This window comes from Passer domesticus, chromosome 1, assembly GCF_036417665.1.
Source record: "Passer domesticus isolate bPasDom1 chromosome 1, bPasDom1.hap1, whole genome shotgun sequence".
Lineage (NCBI taxonomy): Eukaryota > Metazoa > Chordata > Aves > Passeriformes > Passeridae > Passer > Passer domesticus.
Genome location: NC_087474.1, coordinates 136482878 through 136500204, shown reverse-complemented (window position 1 = coordinate 136500204; position 17327 = coordinate 136482878). Strand labels below are relative to the sequence as shown.

The 17327-nt window shown below is 41.4% G+C and overlaps 1 protein-coding gene across 3 annotated transcripts in view; it reads left to right on the top strand.

Annotated features, from left to right (window-relative positions):
• Positions 1-569: 569 nt before the first annotated feature.
• The window catches only part of PIP4P2 (phosphatidylinositol-4,5-bisphosphate 4-phosphatase 2), a 36315-nt gene continuing 19557 nt past the window's right edge, over positions 570-17327 (top strand). The window contains exon 1 of one of the 3 annotated variants that reach the window (XM_064391256.1): positions 570-714. In XM_064391256.1, the coding sequence (XP_064247326.1) occupies positions 690-714 (25 nt within the window). In that variant the 5' untranslated portion in view covers positions 570-689. Of the gene's footprint in view, positions 715-13739; positions 13960-17327 lie in introns of those variants that run through there. The other 2 variants (XM_064391247.1, XM_064391238.1) reach the window with 2 other exon arrangements.

Sequence of the window (17327 nt, the reverse complement as noted above, 5' to 3'; positions counted from 1 at the left end):
ATCCAGTGAAGTTTCTGCAGTGAGCACTGGTTTTAGTCCAGGCTTCTCCCATATCTTTAGGAGTAACCCAAAAGAATATAGAATAAATACCAACCAAATAAATACCTCAAGTCACCAAATGGATAGTCCTGAGTTGATTAAAGCTAGCCTCATTTGAGCAACATTTAATATAACTGAACTCAAATTGACACAAGAGTGGAGATTTTAGTGCACACTAAGTATGAGGGAGTATATGTTTGACACCAGCAGCACCATAAATGCTGGGCAGGTCACGCTGCACAGCCAGCTGATGGTGAGTTTCCTCTGCTGCCATGAAATAAATGGAATAAATGAAAGCTATTAAGAACAGCGCTTCCATCATTAGCAGCAGGCCACAGGCTCAATGCCCCAGTTCTGGCCTGCTGTGCTTGTTATCAGCCCATGGTGACAGTCTGTCCTGGGAATTGAAGCTTTGTGCCAAGACAGCTGTTATGAACTGGAGTTTAATGTGGGATAACAGCAAAGACCTTGAAAATACTGAAAACAGAGGACCCAGCATAATAAACTAACTGATACCAAATTACTGCTTGAAGAAAACCATATCACAAGTCATGGAGACGACTGCTTTGAGCCTATCAAAGGGAAGCAGCAGCTGAGCTAGAGAGGATCAACCAAGCAGCAGCAGGAGGCATTTGCTGAGACCCAAGAAAATGACACTCTCTGGTATCGCCAAGTGTGAGTATAGCCTAGGGGGTGGAGACCAAAGGCAGCTGGCTGATCAGAAATCCTCTTATGAAAGGAAAAAGCACCTGAATTTGGGTGCCATTATGGGACCTGCAGTCACGATGTCTCTGTGGGACTGTCAGGGCAGCATGTGTGCCACCTTCTCTCCCTGCCTGTGCCTGCTGGGACTCCAGGGGCCTTCCCTGTTCCTGCCTTCTCCTTGCCTGCTTTCACCAGCATCCCTCATTCCTCAGGGGCCTCTTGATCTGCCAGCTCATCAGCATTTTCCCTTCCATATATTCTGGTTTTCCTCTCTGATAGTCTTACAGCACCTAGCTTGAGCCTTCCTGCATGGAAGCTCAGCTTATCTGGTTCCTGAGTAGAAAGGGTGGTTTAACAGATAAAGTCATAATGAAACATAATGGTTACAAGTTGAAAGGAGGAAGAAAAAAAAACAACTGGAATCTGAGGTAACCAACTGTGAAGCACTTTATCTAGGATCTGATAGGTTTGCTGTCACACAGGTCTTTAAATCAAGACTGAAGTATTTCCTATGGATATGTGTTAACTCAGATCTAAGTTACAGACTTCATGCAAGCAGCATTTACTGACTTTCTGAATTCAAAGCAGTCTGAGTGGATGGCCATAATGGCCCCTTTTGATATTAAAATGTATAACTTCATTAATCCATTCTGTAGGAATTTGAGCCTCCCATTGAAATCAATGATAGTTTAAGAGGCTCTGTACTAAGTACAGTCTGTCTTGCACACTGACAAAATTGAAACTTTCAGAATTAAGAGGTTATTTTGCAATGTGACTGAATATTGCCAAGTTAGTCACTGAAGTCAATAGCTTCATACCTGTGACATCAGTTGATTTGGATAGTGAATTAATGAACTGCTGTGTTCGCTTTCTTTCATATTTGTTTTCTGGGGAGGAAAGTACACATGGATATTTAAAGTACTGCACTTTGACATCCTTTCTAGTATCATTCTCCCAGTGGTGTCACAGTATTTAGTAACATCTGAACTTCAGGAAGCTTGGTTGTTCATTCATAAGTAAGCTGGGGTAAGTGCTTCTGTTACTCTCCAAAATTCTTGATTTTATTTCTTCAACTGCAAAGCCAATAAGCTGTTTAGCAGACAGTTTTCATGACAGCAATAAAGACTGCCCAGATCTTACTCAGCTAAATTATATAAAACATTGGTCAAGCAAAGAAGCTGTCTTACTGCTTTTACATCAGTGTGTATCTCTTTCTCCCCTATTATCTACAAGGTGTTTCTTGCAGAGTGTTAAAATGAATTATAGGCTGGTTGCAGCTATACATGAAACTGTTGAAATGGCTCTGTTGTTTTGCTAAGGTTTTGTTGAGAGTTTTCTGATTTATGTGCTATATAATCAGTGAATCTGGTCACCTGAGCCCAGATACTGAAGGAAAAGTAGTTAAACTCTCCTTTTCTTTATGCCCTAAAATTGGCTGGCAGTAAGGTTTGCAATTAGTGTACATAAATGAAGGACTATACATGACCTTGCAATGAAGCCTCCATAGAACATAAAGCTCAATATGGCAAGTGCTGTTAGGTTCCTAAAATCCCCCAGCATGGTATATGTAGTACAGACTTCCTGAAAGTTCACTTAATCAGTAAATGAACTAGCTGAGATTTGCTTATTGTTTGTTTATGTTTGCTGGAAACAGTGCTATCAGAGTTTTGCAGCAGGACATCTTCAGCTGAGATCCTTCATCTTTTAAACCTTTCTAATGATTTTTCAACACGAATCTGATAAGAGTCAGGACTTAATGTATATAAAATCACTTAAAATGTGTAATGAGTCATTTATCAGTTAAACAAAATAGTGGGGCTTATTTCCGGATTTGTTAATTTTGAGCTTACAAAGACCAATGTATTTATCTTTTCTATTTGTAAAATCAGAAGTTGTAAAAAAATCTTAGGTTTCTGTTAATGCAAATAGATTCAGGGCCCCTCAGTCACAGTTGTCTTACTAATGCTGGGAAAAATCGTGGCTGTTTTCTGGAGATGTCCTTGGTTTCTGTGAAGATTGCTTTTGAGAAATGTGTCTGTTAGTGCTAGCACCTTTTTGCCAACCTCAGCAGATGTATCGTGAAATTTGAAGTGTTTTGCTTTTTTAAATTTTAGCAAGGTAGAATGGTGACATTTCATAAAAACCCATGAGTCTAGATTTTTGAGCAGTTTTCTTGGCTGTATGACTGAGACGTGATCTTTGCTTGACAAGAGGTGACTTAAATGCATTCTAGATGCCCAGAAACAATAAGCAAAGAGAAAAAGCTCAGCCACAGCTCTTCACACTGCTTTTCAGGAGGAAAAAATATTTGAAATTGGACATTTGGGATTTTCAGTATGTAAGTACAGTTCCTTAATGCATTCAGCAGACACTGTCAGTTGAGTTTCACAGGGTTAGCACTGGATGTCATCACATTTTGCTGGTGTAGTCCTGGAAAGAATCTTGGCCATTAATCCAGGCTCTGCTAAACCCCTTGAAGCTGCTGTCATTTTCACTATGCTCTTATTTTCACCATGCTCTTTACTTACTTTCTACACTGTGGAATTGCCAACTATAGCTCATCTTGTTGTAAAACAAGGAAAGAGAGTGTCACATGTTAAGCAGACTTTTTTTGCCAGATAATCTTCCCATATCTCATGATAATGAAAGAAAAGACAAGAAGAACCCTAGGTACTCCTTAAACTGCTAAAATGAGTAATGGGTCAGTTACTGTGATCTCTGAGACTCTCAAAGTAGCATTCAATAGTAAGCATTCCAGCTAAAATTTCATTTTACTTGTCCATAGACTTCAACACAAATGTATGACTAAGCATTTGCACTGTGATTTGTGCACTATAAATTCTTATATCAATAAAATACAGTTATACCTTTGTATAATTTTTCAGCATACAGAAGTATCTCCATAATTTCTAGCATACATAATCACTGTCACAGCTCAACCACAAGTATTTGTCTGTGTCAGATAACCTTCTGGCCAGGGATGAAGTACCAGCCTAGGCCTATCCTCTAATCCCAACCCTGGACTGTCAGTACTCTCCATAGGGCTGGGTAGTGAAGCCTACCTCCAGTGCTCCCATCTCTGGGTACCCTGGGGCAGGGGAAGAAAGGAATCTGCCTGAGTGCCCTAAGGATGAGGAAAAGACAAGCAGAAGATTCAAAAAAGGAGTCTGGTGACCTGGCACAGGGAAAGGAAAAAGAAAACCGACTGAGAGTTCTGAAAGGAACTGTAGAGGTGATTGTTGGTGAGAGACATCATGGCTTGGACAAGAGGAAGGAATGTCTGGACCCAACAGAGAAAATTGTAGAGGTAATTGGAGCAAGCATGTTTGACAAAGGGTGAGAAATTTGAGGGTGGCAAAATACTGAAACAAGTTGCCCAGAGAGGTGGTAGATGGCCCATCCTTGGGAACATTCAAGGTCAGGTTGGACAAGGCCATGAGTAACCTGTTCTAGTGGACTGTGTCCCTGCTTATTGCAGGGGGCTGGACTACATGACCCTTAAGGGTCCTTTCCAACCCAAACTATTCTATGATCCTATGATTCTAAAACTGGAGGATGAACAATGGAACTAGTAGTCAGAGGAGGAGGCAAAGAATCATTGATCCCTATCATAGATAGGTGGAGTTAGGAGATATCTCTGGCAAGAAGCAAGGCTGCAAGATAAAACTGGGGTAAGCTGAGTGAGAAACCAGAGAGGAGGACAAAGCAAGAGGTAAACCAGGGTAAGGACCTGGAGTTGTAAATTTGAGTACCAGGGCAATGAAATGGTTAAAAGTGATTTACAAAACAGGTGGACAAACTTCAAAATTCTTCTGTGCAATCCCAAAGTGAGTGGGCCCCACAAATATTCTGATTGATAGAAACATTGCTGCATACACTCCAAAGAAATTTATCACACTAGCTCCAACTTATACAAACAAAGAGTAGATTAAGTAGTTGAGTTTGACAACAGACTTTCCTCCCATGGAGTGATTTACAAATTAATTATGAAGAAGGATGAGATGGAGTATGACAACAATGGATTTGAAATGAAAAAACTGAATTATTTGAAAAGGTGCAGAACGTGTAACAGATACAGCCCTTGGTAAATGAAGAAAGAATTAGCTGATTATTGTACAGCTAATACACATTAATATACATTATACATATTAACTACAGGGCTGTATGTACAAAAGCACTACTTCTAACATTTCAAACCAGCGTTGGTACTTAACATCAGCCATCATTCCATCCCTCTCTCAAAGTGCTTCATGCCTTTTTATCTCCAGATTGATAGAATCTATTAATAAGCAACCAGCCAGGGTTTTCTATATCTTTGCAGTGTATCATCTAGAAGAAAAGAGAAAATCCAACAGTTTCTTCAAATCCAAAGCAACAAAACCCCAAAGCTGATGTGTATTTCCCTTCACCTTATTAAGCAGTTCACAAAAATAATTTTCCATACTGACCAGCAAGTAATGCTTACAGAAACAAATGGTGTTATTCCTTCTGAGTAAAGGGGTTGTTTGGTTTTGCTTTTTTTTTTTTTTTTTTTTTTTTGAGGAGGAAAGAAAGCTGCTTTTAGAGCTTGACTATGTGGAAGAACTGAATTTTCCATTTCCTTGGAAATCCTAAACCAGTGCTTTTGTGCTCCCAACTATTCAATTTCCAGTATATATTCCTCAAAAATATGTTGGACAATTATATTAATTCTTGCTTTGTCATTTGTTACAGTAATGTGCCCAGAGATTTAGATTGCTGTTAAATGACAAGGGCATATCAAAGAACATAGATTTGATACATTTATTACAGAAGAGCTATTGGGGTTTTTTGGGATCTATTATGGGGACCATCCTAGGGATCACTTTTTGTGATCGTACTAGGGACCTCAAATGGCGCAGCAGGTCATCTGGGAGGGGTTGTGGAAGGAAGGCAGAGCTGGAATTGTAACAGCTGCCTGCAGGAAATAAGGGAAGTGGAATCTATCCAAATGTGCTATGTGCACATTGAATTATGAGCACGGTGAAAGGTCTTCCAGCTCTACAAGGAGAGAGCAAAATATTATAACCTAAGTGAGTAACCTGATAGCAAGATCAGAAAAAAATAATTTGTCATTGGCTCACAAAGCTGGTGCACATCAAAATAGAATTTGCAGAGATACAGTGGTGCAACTAAGTCTCATTTCTTTTCCCCAGATAAAAAGATCACAGGAATAATATTTCAAGCATTATGTGCAAACAGTGTGCAGAACCCATATCTATTTGCTCTTCATTAGGAGATCTACTTATAAAGATACTGCAATGGCACAAAATATACTAATTTCCTTGCACATTTTTCAACTCCATGGGTCTTGAAACTTGTTTGTAGTACTGGTAAAGGCATTTTTTCTATTAATTTGCTACATTAATTTCACTATTTTGCACTATTTCTCCTCGTTACAGGACCTGCATGTTTTCCTGACAGTCTTAAGACTGATCAGTTGATAAAGATAAGAAAATCGTGGCTCTGTTTTAACCTTTCCCAGAAGGATATTGGGCTTTGTATCAAAAAGCTGCACTACTCTTCTGATGAAGCTCACAATAACTACTGGTATGATTCCCACATCTTTTCCATCAGCGGGAGAATAATATTTGTTTCTGCTTTTCCTTTTACAATCTATGTACTAATAAAATCTAGTTAAAGGCAAGATACGGGCAAAAAAAAAAAAAAGTTCTGTTATTTCTATTCTTATAGCAGAAAATTCAGCTTTCCAGTAGGTGAATACCCTCCAGGCCTCTAATTTGTCTGGTTTCTCATTGCTACAATGTTTTGTGGTTAATTACAAATTCTTCATTATTGGTGGCTGTGATTAAACTAGCTGTTGCCACCCTCACATTCCATGCTGAGAGGCACACAATAACACTCCATACCTGTAAAACTAAATTATTTCTTTATGAAAAGCATCTGCAGGTACAGTCAATATTTAGATGCAAACATGCAAACAGTTTAATTTCTGGGTATTTAGAGTAAACTCATTGTGCCTCAAACTCTTTTCTTTCCCATCTGGTTATGTGGAGCTTTTCTAACTCACAGCAGCCTTGCAGAAGCCCAAGCCATAGTGGAGATGAGCTCAAGGAACTTTAAGAATTTCATTCAGACTTCTGACATCTGCACATTCTTTCTAAAGCAACATATTTCTTGGCAGCTCCCAGTCGAAAAGCTTACCTTGGAGACAGGCCATCACCAGCATTTTCACTGCTCTGGTCTGATCTCAAATGTTTACTTCCAAAGTGCTGGTGATTCAAAGATCATCAGTTCAGGATGGCTGCTCTTGATCACATTTAATACAATAATAGAATCTCAGGATATGCTGAGTTAGAAGAGACCCACAAGAACCACTCTTGAAGTCCAGCTCCTGGGCCTGAACAGGACAACATCAAGAGTCACACCATGTGCTTGAGAGCAGTGTCTGAATGCTCCTTGAACTCCATCAGGCTTGGTGCTATAGCCTCTTCCATGGGGAGCCTGTTCCAGTGACCAACCACCCTCTGGGTGAAGAACTTTTTCCTAATACGTAACCTAAATGTTCCATGAGACATGTTGATGCTGTTCCCTTGGGTCCTGGTCACCAGAGAGAAGAGATCAGTGTCTGCCCTCCTCCTCCCCTCACAAGGAAGGTGCAGACTGCAATGAGCTCTCCCCTCAGTCTCCTCTTCTCCAGGATGAACAGACCTAGGGACCTGAGCAGCTCCTCATGCAGCTTCCCCTCTTGGCCCCTCACCATCTTTGTGTCCCTCCTCCAAACACTCTATGTACCATGTTAACAAATGCAGCTATGTTTAAAAAGGAGCACTGTGCCACTTATCCACACCATCCATATCTGTGTGGAACAGTCTTTGCATTTACAGCATTTACAGTGTTGTCATAAATCTACTAAGCATTATCATCAAGGATGCTACTTAGCTGAAATAGAGATTGGTGCTTGCATAAAATAACTAGAGTGACAGGCCTTGTTATTCTTTCTTATTGTCCTGGAAAAATCATGAACTGTGTGTTTATAACTTCATCCATTCCTGAAATGGAGCAACACCTTAATGAACGTGTTGCATGAAATGAGTTCCAGTTGAAACTGAAGAAGGCTGCTCATTGAGACTGGAATGGCAAAGGGAATTCAAGTCAGATGCTTAATTATCCTAACTGGAGTTTGACCAAGATTCTGCTGTTCTTGTGATATGTGTCATGGGATAGCTCGTGATCAAAAGCTGCTGTAACCTTCACTTGAATTTGGAGCTTCCTTCTTTATACTTAGTGTCCACCAGGTGCCAGGAGGGTACAGCAGCTCTGTTCTTCCTCAAAGCAAAAGGTGCTGTCTAGTGAAGCATCACAAGTTACTTCAGATCTTTACCTGCTTTTCTTCAATGTATCTTATCCAGGTATGGATATTATCTGGATTATCTGAGCCAGATATTGCTTGGTTTCATGACCAAGACTCAGAAGTGTTTCTGGCTAAAAAGTAACTCCACTGGAAACTGGAAGAAAAAAAAAAAGAGCTCAAATAATATTTTCCTTTTTCTCTTCAAACTGCCCCTCAGAACTAAAAATCAGAGATCAAATTAAAAATGTATATGATGCCAACATTTAGAATTGGCTAACAAACTTAAAACTACCCAATTATCTTGGTAATATTAATCCATTCAATAATACAAAATAAAGTAAAAAAAAGAGAATTAAAAGTTTCTTCAAATACCATTTGACTGACATTAGTAAACAAATGGAATGATTTTACAGAAGAAAGAGATCTACATATTTAGATATGATACAGATATTCAATAATAGTTACTGGGTAGCAATCTCTGACAAATAACAAAGGCAAGAATTTTGCATATATGTAATGTGATTAAGAGGAGATTAATATATTAAATAAAGATTTTTGAAAGCAGCTGTGTCTTCAAGATGACCAAGAAAGTGCTTAACGGCTGTGGTAACACATAGAGATGGCGCTGGAATGTAAAGGAATTTAAAACCCATAAACAATTTTCCTGCCAATAAGGATTATATTTTCCAGTGTGAACTGCTTCTTAATTGAGATTGAAATTTCCTTCATTATTCTAAAAATAAGGTTAACTGGAAATAGCACCAGTACTGTAAAAGAAATGACAGATGTGCAATCAGGAAAAGATGATAACATGAATAAGCTTTACAAGAACTGCAATTCCAGTTACAAATAACAGAAGACGCCTCCCTTTGTGTAAATGAAGACTTCTTTACCATTATAATTTCTGTCTGTCATAATCTACTGTGGTAAAATTAATGCAGACCAGGAAATTGCAGCTTTGTAACAGCAGCAGCCCTACATACATTTGCATGAGTACCCTGTAGTGACAGGAATAGAATATATGGCACAAAAAGTTACTAAAAATAGACTTGTCTAGTCACTGGCCAAATGCTCCCCATTGCTTTTGGGAACAGAGGGTGTCGACAGGAGAGGCTGTCAGTGCAGGCAGCATGACCCTTCCCACAGCTCTGGTGTGCTGGTCTCCTGTCCCCGTAGCCCTGCAGTGGGAAGGAGTGGGCTGGAGGAACAACCACTTTCTGCAACATTAGGTGCTGTCAGCCTCCTAAGCCATCACTGAATAACATAATGTTCCTTGTCTGCGTTTCACCAGTGGGAGGGTGACTTATCACACAGCTGCAACGGGATGAGCAATGTTGATGGGACTAAAGGTAAAATTCTTCTGCAGATACGAGGTGCATATTTAATTCCTGTGCTCTGTAGACCTACTGTCTAATTTCTGCAGAGAAAAAAGCCCTTTCCCAAGTAAAAATATATATGGAATTGTATGATATTCCCATTTCATGGTGCTTGTACACTCTTGCATGTGAATAAATTACAGACACATAAAAGAAAAAAAAAAAAGAAAATAAAGTTAAACTGTTCCAGGGAGTATCACATGGTTGTGCATATCAATGCCATGTCCTGATCCTATCTGGAGCTGGAAGCCTTTGCTAAGTTGTGGCATGGTACAAAGAACTGAGAAGTATTTTGAAAAGCCTTGCCTATCTTTCAAAATATGCTCTGAAATAATATTCTGGAAGCTGTATCGTAGTTATTATATTAGTTTACGTTGCATTACCTTACCTGAAACCACATATTCAAATCTATAGTTACTTTTTTTATAATTGGGACAGGATTATTATATCCTGCATCTCATGTTATACACAGAAATGTAATTACATTTCTCAGACTATCCATAGTATGAAATTTTATCTTGTCATAGACTTGATCCTGCAGCACAGGATAGCTTTGCAAATGAAAGTCTTGAAACAACTTTGTGTGCATTGTATATGCTGCTCCTCTGCACCTCTCTGTATTACATTTTATAAAATAGTATTACGGGTTTTTTTTAATTGTGATATTATTGTATTTAAATAATAATTAAATACAATAATATTACAGTTTAAAAAAATAAAAATAAGCCAGGTCTTGTGTTAGCTTACTGTGCCTCTCCCAATGTAATAAATCTGGGAAAATGTAAAAATAAGCTCTTTTCATGCTATTTTTATTCCATATACTTGCCATGAGGAAGAAACGTGGTTTAGCAAACAGTCCCTTGACCATACTGCAATTCTTACACTGTGAGTGAAAAGTTATGGGAATTTGCATAACCTGTTTGATTTCTGAATTTTTATTTTTATCTTTTTTTTTCTTTTAAGCAATCAGTGTATTTCTCTGTCTTTGAACAGCTCCTATCACAGTGGGTTTAGTTTTGCAGACTCTAAGCTTTATTATGAAACTAAAAATAACAGACAGATAAAAAATTATTATTGGAGGTTATTTGTTCTTAAATATAACACATAAAATTACAATGGTACCTGAAAAAGTCTGCACAATACAAACAGACTCCATGAGATATATTTTCATAATTACTACTTAGTAAAGAGGCAAGATTAACAGAGTTTTAGTTGTTTATAATATTGATACACAAATACTTTTGCACTTGAAAATGAGCTTTGACATTTTCACTGGTTGGTCTCATGCAAAAGTTAAGATTCTTTTATCTAGGGAAAATTTTTAAAAAATCAATTAGAATAATAATTTTAGAATTAAGAAAAATGAAACTTGAGCATTACCAAGCTTCTCAAAATGTCTCTCTAAGCAGGGGACATTAATAAGAACAGAGGAAGAAAATATGTTGTACCCTTTTAATTTTATCTTTCTGCTAAATGTGAGCCTTGTCAGTATCCAGTGGGCTGCCTTGCTCAGCCCTCATTTATTGGGTGCAGAAGTTTATATGAAACAACAGGACTGGGGCAGGACAAAGAGGTACATGTGTGATTCCGTTCTGTGACACCTTGAGGAACCTTCTGTAGGGCTGTTTTCAGAGGTACAGTTGGTTCATTTGGTCATTTGGTTCACAGCTGGTCATGTGCAAAGCTGCATAGTGGCGTGTTTGCAGTAGGAGGCATTTCCCATGGACGCACGTGCTTGGATATGTAGCCTTCAATGCTGGGAGCCCACAAGATGCCTTGGCAGCACTACCAGGTACCACAGTGAGGGCTGAGGCATGTGCAGGCTGTGCTGTGACTCGCCAGTCGAAGAAGCTCAGGGGCAAGTAGTGCAGAAAAGCACCTGTGCTTGTGCCACGACACTGAACTCGAGCCATTATGTATCTTCTGGGTAGCTCAGGCACAAGCAGGGCTGCTCAGAGCAGAGCATCCCACCCACCAGAGAAGGCAGGATTTTCATAGAAGGAAAACTGCACAGCATTTAATTAAACATGTCTCATATGGCAGTTGTGTCCAGTGGAAGAACAGCAGGAAGAAAACAGCAAGTTCTGATGCTTGAATTCTGATGCTTGAATTTTTCCTTTAGAGCCTGACTAGCATCCAAGGAAGGCTTGTTACCAGCTAAGTGCATCCCCTAGTTTCCTGGTACACATTTAGGTACCATCTAGCTTCCCATGGATACAGCAGAAAATGCTAGCAGGTCTACACATCAGGCTGCAACATTTGTGTTGGAAAGTCCTGTAAACCTTTGACTATCTTTAAACACATGGACATGAAATAGTGAACAGCAGAGGCAGGTGATGGAACTATTACCTAATTCCTGCTATTAAGACTATAGCAGCTCAGGTGACTAGGGTTTAAAGAACTCTGAAGAGTCAAGTCAAGGAGCTGTAGGAATGCTTATTTTTTTTTCTCCCAGATGGGTTCTTATTTAGACGACAGTCATATTTCCAAGAATAGGTCAGCATGCTGGGATGCTTAATAACAATAAATCTCAGCTGCATGTGCAGGCTTGAGCAGTCCAACTGAGTTGTGACATAGCTTTCCCTGCAGGTCCCTGGGAGGGAATTTGAAGTTTACAAGTCAGAAAAGCAGTTCAGAGGAGGAGGTCCCACACAGACAATTTGCTGTAATTGCTGCAGGACGGACCAGACACTGGTGGAACTCAGTGCAGCCTAATTAGCAGCTTTAACAGTGTATGACATCTTTTCTGTCTTCTCCCATACAAGAAAAATAGTAAAGAAATCTGGTTGCAACTGCCAGTTCCTGCAATAGGGCTCCAAAAGAAAGCCTTTGGCTCTGTTCTGTTGAAAACTGGAGATACAATCTTACTGGTGATTTTTATGACCTACATTTGACTTGCCAAGGTTGGTCTCATGCTACCTGATCAAGAAAGGTACAAAACACCTTGAGCCTTAGAAATCCCCCTCCCTATCCCCGACCTCCCCAAAAAAAAAACCCCAAAAAAACCCCAAACAAAAAAACCCTGTTAAGTATTGATTTGATCATGAGAGTTATTTTGAAGCTGACTGACCATTGACAGCTCAATCTAATTTATACTAGAAAATGCATCTCACAGGTTAGTTTCCACATTTTTTGACAGAAAAGCAGTTTACTATAGCATTACTGCATTTCATGCTTGATGAAGACAGCTGGAATAACACAACCAGCTGCTTTGCACCACATTATCCCTTACATCAGAGCTCAGTTATATTCAGAGTTTATCTCTGCAGGATAATAATGTTCAAAACCACAATTTTGCACCAAATGATTATTTAATTAATCCCATACTACAGTTATTAAAGTAATGATTGAAATATTTGAAAAATAAACCATATCAGCCCTCATTTAATTTAATGTTTTATTTCTCATAGACTCTCATATACATTAATCTGTTTTTGTACAACAGTTTGATTTTCTAGATTCAATTATGAAAAAAAGCTCCTGCATAAAATTTTCTACATGACACAAGAAATCCTGTTTTATTTTATAAACTGTATTATTAGAGAAGGAATATGGCCAGCTTGTGAACTCTCAGGCCATGATCTCACCTTTACTCAAACACATCGGTTTCGGGGAGTGCTTTGGTTCTGGTTGATCGCATCGCTCGGGTGCCGGCGCCGCCTGGCAGCCGTGGCAATCTGACCGATGGACACGACACAAGGGGACAAACATCAGTTTTATCTCAGTACGGCCTGAAAAATTAATCAGGGAAAGCTATTTTCCCTCTTTGCCAGAGACTTCCAGATGGTGCCCGAGTGGCAGAAGGAAATTTAGTCCTTCCGTCCTGAGAGCGCAGTGGCACCAGGGGACAGACTTCCCCGCTGGGCAGCAGATTTGATAACACGTTTTATCGACTTATCTCCTCACGTTTAGAGCCCCCTTGAAGGTTCCCACCGCTGTCACCTCGGAGAGTGCCGCCTCAGCCCGCCCGCATCCCCAGAGCCCCGCAAAAGGCGACTGGGTCCAGCTATAAATCGACTACAGCGCTTCCCTGGTACTGATGTCAACATCCAAACACAGAGCTTAAAACAACCTTAACAAAACAATAAACAAAACCAGAAAAAAACCCACACATCTCAACAAATGCACTCTTTTTTCGGGAAAAATTTATTTGCGACAGCAGGTTGTTCGGTTTCTCCTCCAGACACCGCCCCCGGCCTCCCCGCGCATTACCCCGTGCCGGGGGCCGGCCGGCCCAGCGCCCGCCCCGCCGTCCCTCCTCCCCGCCCCGCCGTCCCTCCTCCCCGCCCCGCTCTCATTCATTCCCAGCCCCTTCCTCTGCGCTCCTTCCCCGGCGCCGCCGGCCCGGCCGCCTCCCCGCCCCGCGCCCGGCAGCGGGCAGGGCCCTCCGCGCCGCAGCCATGGCCGCCGAGGGGGTGGACGAGCGCTCCCCGCTGCTCTCCGCGCCCGGCTCCGGCAATGTCACCCCGACCGCGCCGCCCTATCTGCCGGACAGCAGTCCCCGAGGTAAGGCGCTGTGCCGGGCGGGGGGCGGCCCTGGCGCTGTGGCTGTGGCAGGCGGGGGACGCGGCGCTGCGGCGGTGCGGGGCTCCCCCCGCCCTGGCCGGGGCGGCGGGGCCGGGCCGGGGGCCGCAGGCGGGGGAGCCCCCGCCCCGCCCTGGCCGGTGGGGAACAACAGGTAACGCCGCTCCGTGCCCGGCACAGGCCGTGCTCCCCGCCGCGCTCCGGCCTGAGCGGCTCAGGAGGAAAAATAAAAGAAATTAAAATAATTGTTTGCAGGGGCAGAACAAGCCCGAACCGGTCTGCTTATTATAACTCGCTCGCATGCCGCAGCTTGCGTGGTAATTGTTGGACTTGGGTTTCCCCATTAATTAGGAGCAGGATTAAGTGGAAGATCCGGAGCTGAGAGCGGCTGGGCTGGCGGCGGGAGGGGCGCAGCGCGGCCGGGCGCGCAGGTCGCCATGGCCGGGCCCCACGGCGGCCTCAGCCCGGCGCGCCCAGGTGCGGCCCGGCCGCCGCATCCCCGTGCCGGAGGGACTCGGTGCAGTGTGGTGCTTGGGGCCCAGAACCACCGGGGTGCCCTTGCAAACACGTTTCAAGGCCATAGCTGGTCATGGCTTTATTTTTAAAGCAAGTCCGATACTGCGGTTACAAATCTGTAGTCGTGGCATAATTATATGGTATTATCTCTCTTGCACAGACTTGGGAAAAATCGTCTTGTTGATCAATACTGACTAATTAGTAGGTGGAAAAAATTACTTAGAAAATATAAATCCGGATGTTATCAAAGTACATTAGTAGGTTGTTTTTTCCTTTTTTTTTTTTTTTCAGTTAAACGTTTTAGAGCAGAAATTGAGGTGTGGAGAAAGCTGAAGGAATGAAGGATAAATAAGATTAGGGTAGCTTTGCTAGCAGTACCCTTTAAAATGTAAGACTATAATTCTAACCTCAGTAGGTCCAGTGTGTTGGCCCTTTCTTAACGATTTCTATTAACTGTATAGATTCATGACATGCATGCAACTAGAATGAGTGAGCATCTGTCTGTTTTGAATTATATTTAATCTCGTGGAAAGCTAGTCCTCTTGTCTTGATAGGAAAATCTATTTCAGGGCTGTAGCTGGTGATGGCTGTTTACTTTGATTTGAACTGGACAAAGGCATATTGGCTTAAAAAACAGCAGAGGTTGGATGCTTTGGCTTTTTATTTGGGGTTTATTTGCCATCAATTTTTTAATATTGGCATTATCCCCAAGTAAAAAAAAAATAAATCCAAGTATCTACCTTCGTTTATATTCTTGGGTTTGATATTTTTATTCTTAGTGATCCTTATCCTGTACTCATGACTTTTGTATACATTTCAGTCTGGTTTTTGGTTTTTTTTAAGTCTTTATAAATTTAAAAAGTAGTGAAAATGCATTAGATTAGTGAATCTTGTTTGACCCCAGGGTAGAACTCATGGCCTGGAAATGAGCTGGATTCTAAATGCTCATTTCAGTTGAGCCTGTGCCTTCAGTGGATGTCTGTTACTTGAGATATCTGCTCGGGCACCTGTGGTGGGATGTGGTGCTTGAGATAAGTGGTTTCTTCCCAAAAGTGAGGAGGAACCAACATAGAGCTTTCTTGAACGTCGAATGTCTCTTGTTTGATCAGTCCATAGCAAACATAGGAGGTAGCACTTGAGAGCTGCTCTGCAGAACTCTCGGACAGCTGTGGAACAGAATCGTGCGGAGCTGTGGCACAGGCCCGTAGCTCCACTTCCCTTCTCTGTCGGCTTTCCTTAGTGAAAGGATCCATGCAAGCTAAACTGCCTTTCCAGCTCACTGCCAGACTTCATCTCTCTCTGTGACACAAGGCTAGACTTAGAGGGAAGAATCATTCCTGTGGAAACATTGGCTTTGCTTCCAAAGCAGCTCCTTCTGCAGAGCGTCCTTGATTAACATCACTGGGATAGTGTGGAGTGGCAGAGGAGGGAGGAAGCCCTTTGTGTCAGAACTACCACCTGAATGTACATCAATAGGTTTATCTCTGTGATTATCTACTGTGCCAAATATATCATCCTGAACTTTAAATTAGACAGACCGTGTTTTCTCTTCCCTTGCTGAGATCCAGCTGATCCTTCCCTGTGCAAACTTGTGGATGGCTGAATCCTGGTAATGGCTCAGTTCTTAATGATGCAAGCAAGAAAAATCTTTTCAGTGTGGATACAGGCCACAGTATTTGAGAAACTTTTCACAACATTGACAAAGGGTGAAACTGTCAGTTCTGTTCCCTGTAGTAGGATGGTTAGTCAGTGCTTTTTTGTTTGTTTCTTTTAGGGTTTTTGGGCCTTTTCCAGGATTTCTAAGTTTTTAATAACGTATCTCTGACATCAATCATTAAACCTTTTCCCTTACCCACCCCCTCATAGGTCATAATAAAGAACTATTTCTTTTTTTTAAAATTCAAATAAAACTAATTTTTGTTTGACCCTGGTAGGCTTCAAGTGTTGTTTCCACCCTTCAGCTACCAGGGGAGGAAAGTGCACAAGCACCACAAGGAATTTCTCAGGTTGCAAAATGGGATATCTTCCATTGCATTGCTGTTCTGTAGGGGTGAAGAGGGAGTCAGAGGTACTGCATGGTAGGACACTTTGCTAGTCTTGCTGAACTAATTACTGTTGTGGAATTTTTTTTTTGTGTGGGGGGGTTGTTTGGGTATTTTTTATGTGAGTGTGGTTTTTTGTTTGGGTGGTTTTTTTTTTTGTTTTGTTTTTTTTTTTTTAAAGAAAAATTATAATGTAGCTGTAAAGTGGAATGTCAGCAGCAGGGAATTCACTTTCTAATTACATGTCTCCTGGTGTGTATGTGAAGCTTGCCTACCACCCCATCACATCCAGCATGACAGACTGACAGACCTTTATGCACTGGTTTTAGATATTATAGTTAGCCTGAAATTCAAGATGTCAAGGAAAAAACAAAAAAAGGTCATACCGAAGTATGCTAATGTGCTTTGAAACCTTTTTATTAAGGGATAATGAGCAGCTAACTCTGAGACAATGTCTTTCTTTTCCTGTTCACCATCCCCCACCTACTTACCCTCCCCCAATGTACTTTTCTTTAGATTTAATTTTGGTGGCTTCTGCTGGTTTGTTTTTTGGACCTCTTCAAAATGCACGTTTTCTTTGAGCATGAAGGTTGCAGTGCCAAGATAGCTCATGCTTTCTGCTCCATAGCAAATGTTATTTGCTGCAGCACGGCTCTGAAAAGCAGCCATTACTCGCTTGCTGTCTGATATTTGCTGAGCCAGCAGGACAGGAACAGCGAGGCTGCTTACCTGGGAGCCAGGCAGCTCCAGTGTGAGGCTGAAGAAGTGGCTGGCACGGTGTCTAGGGGCTCA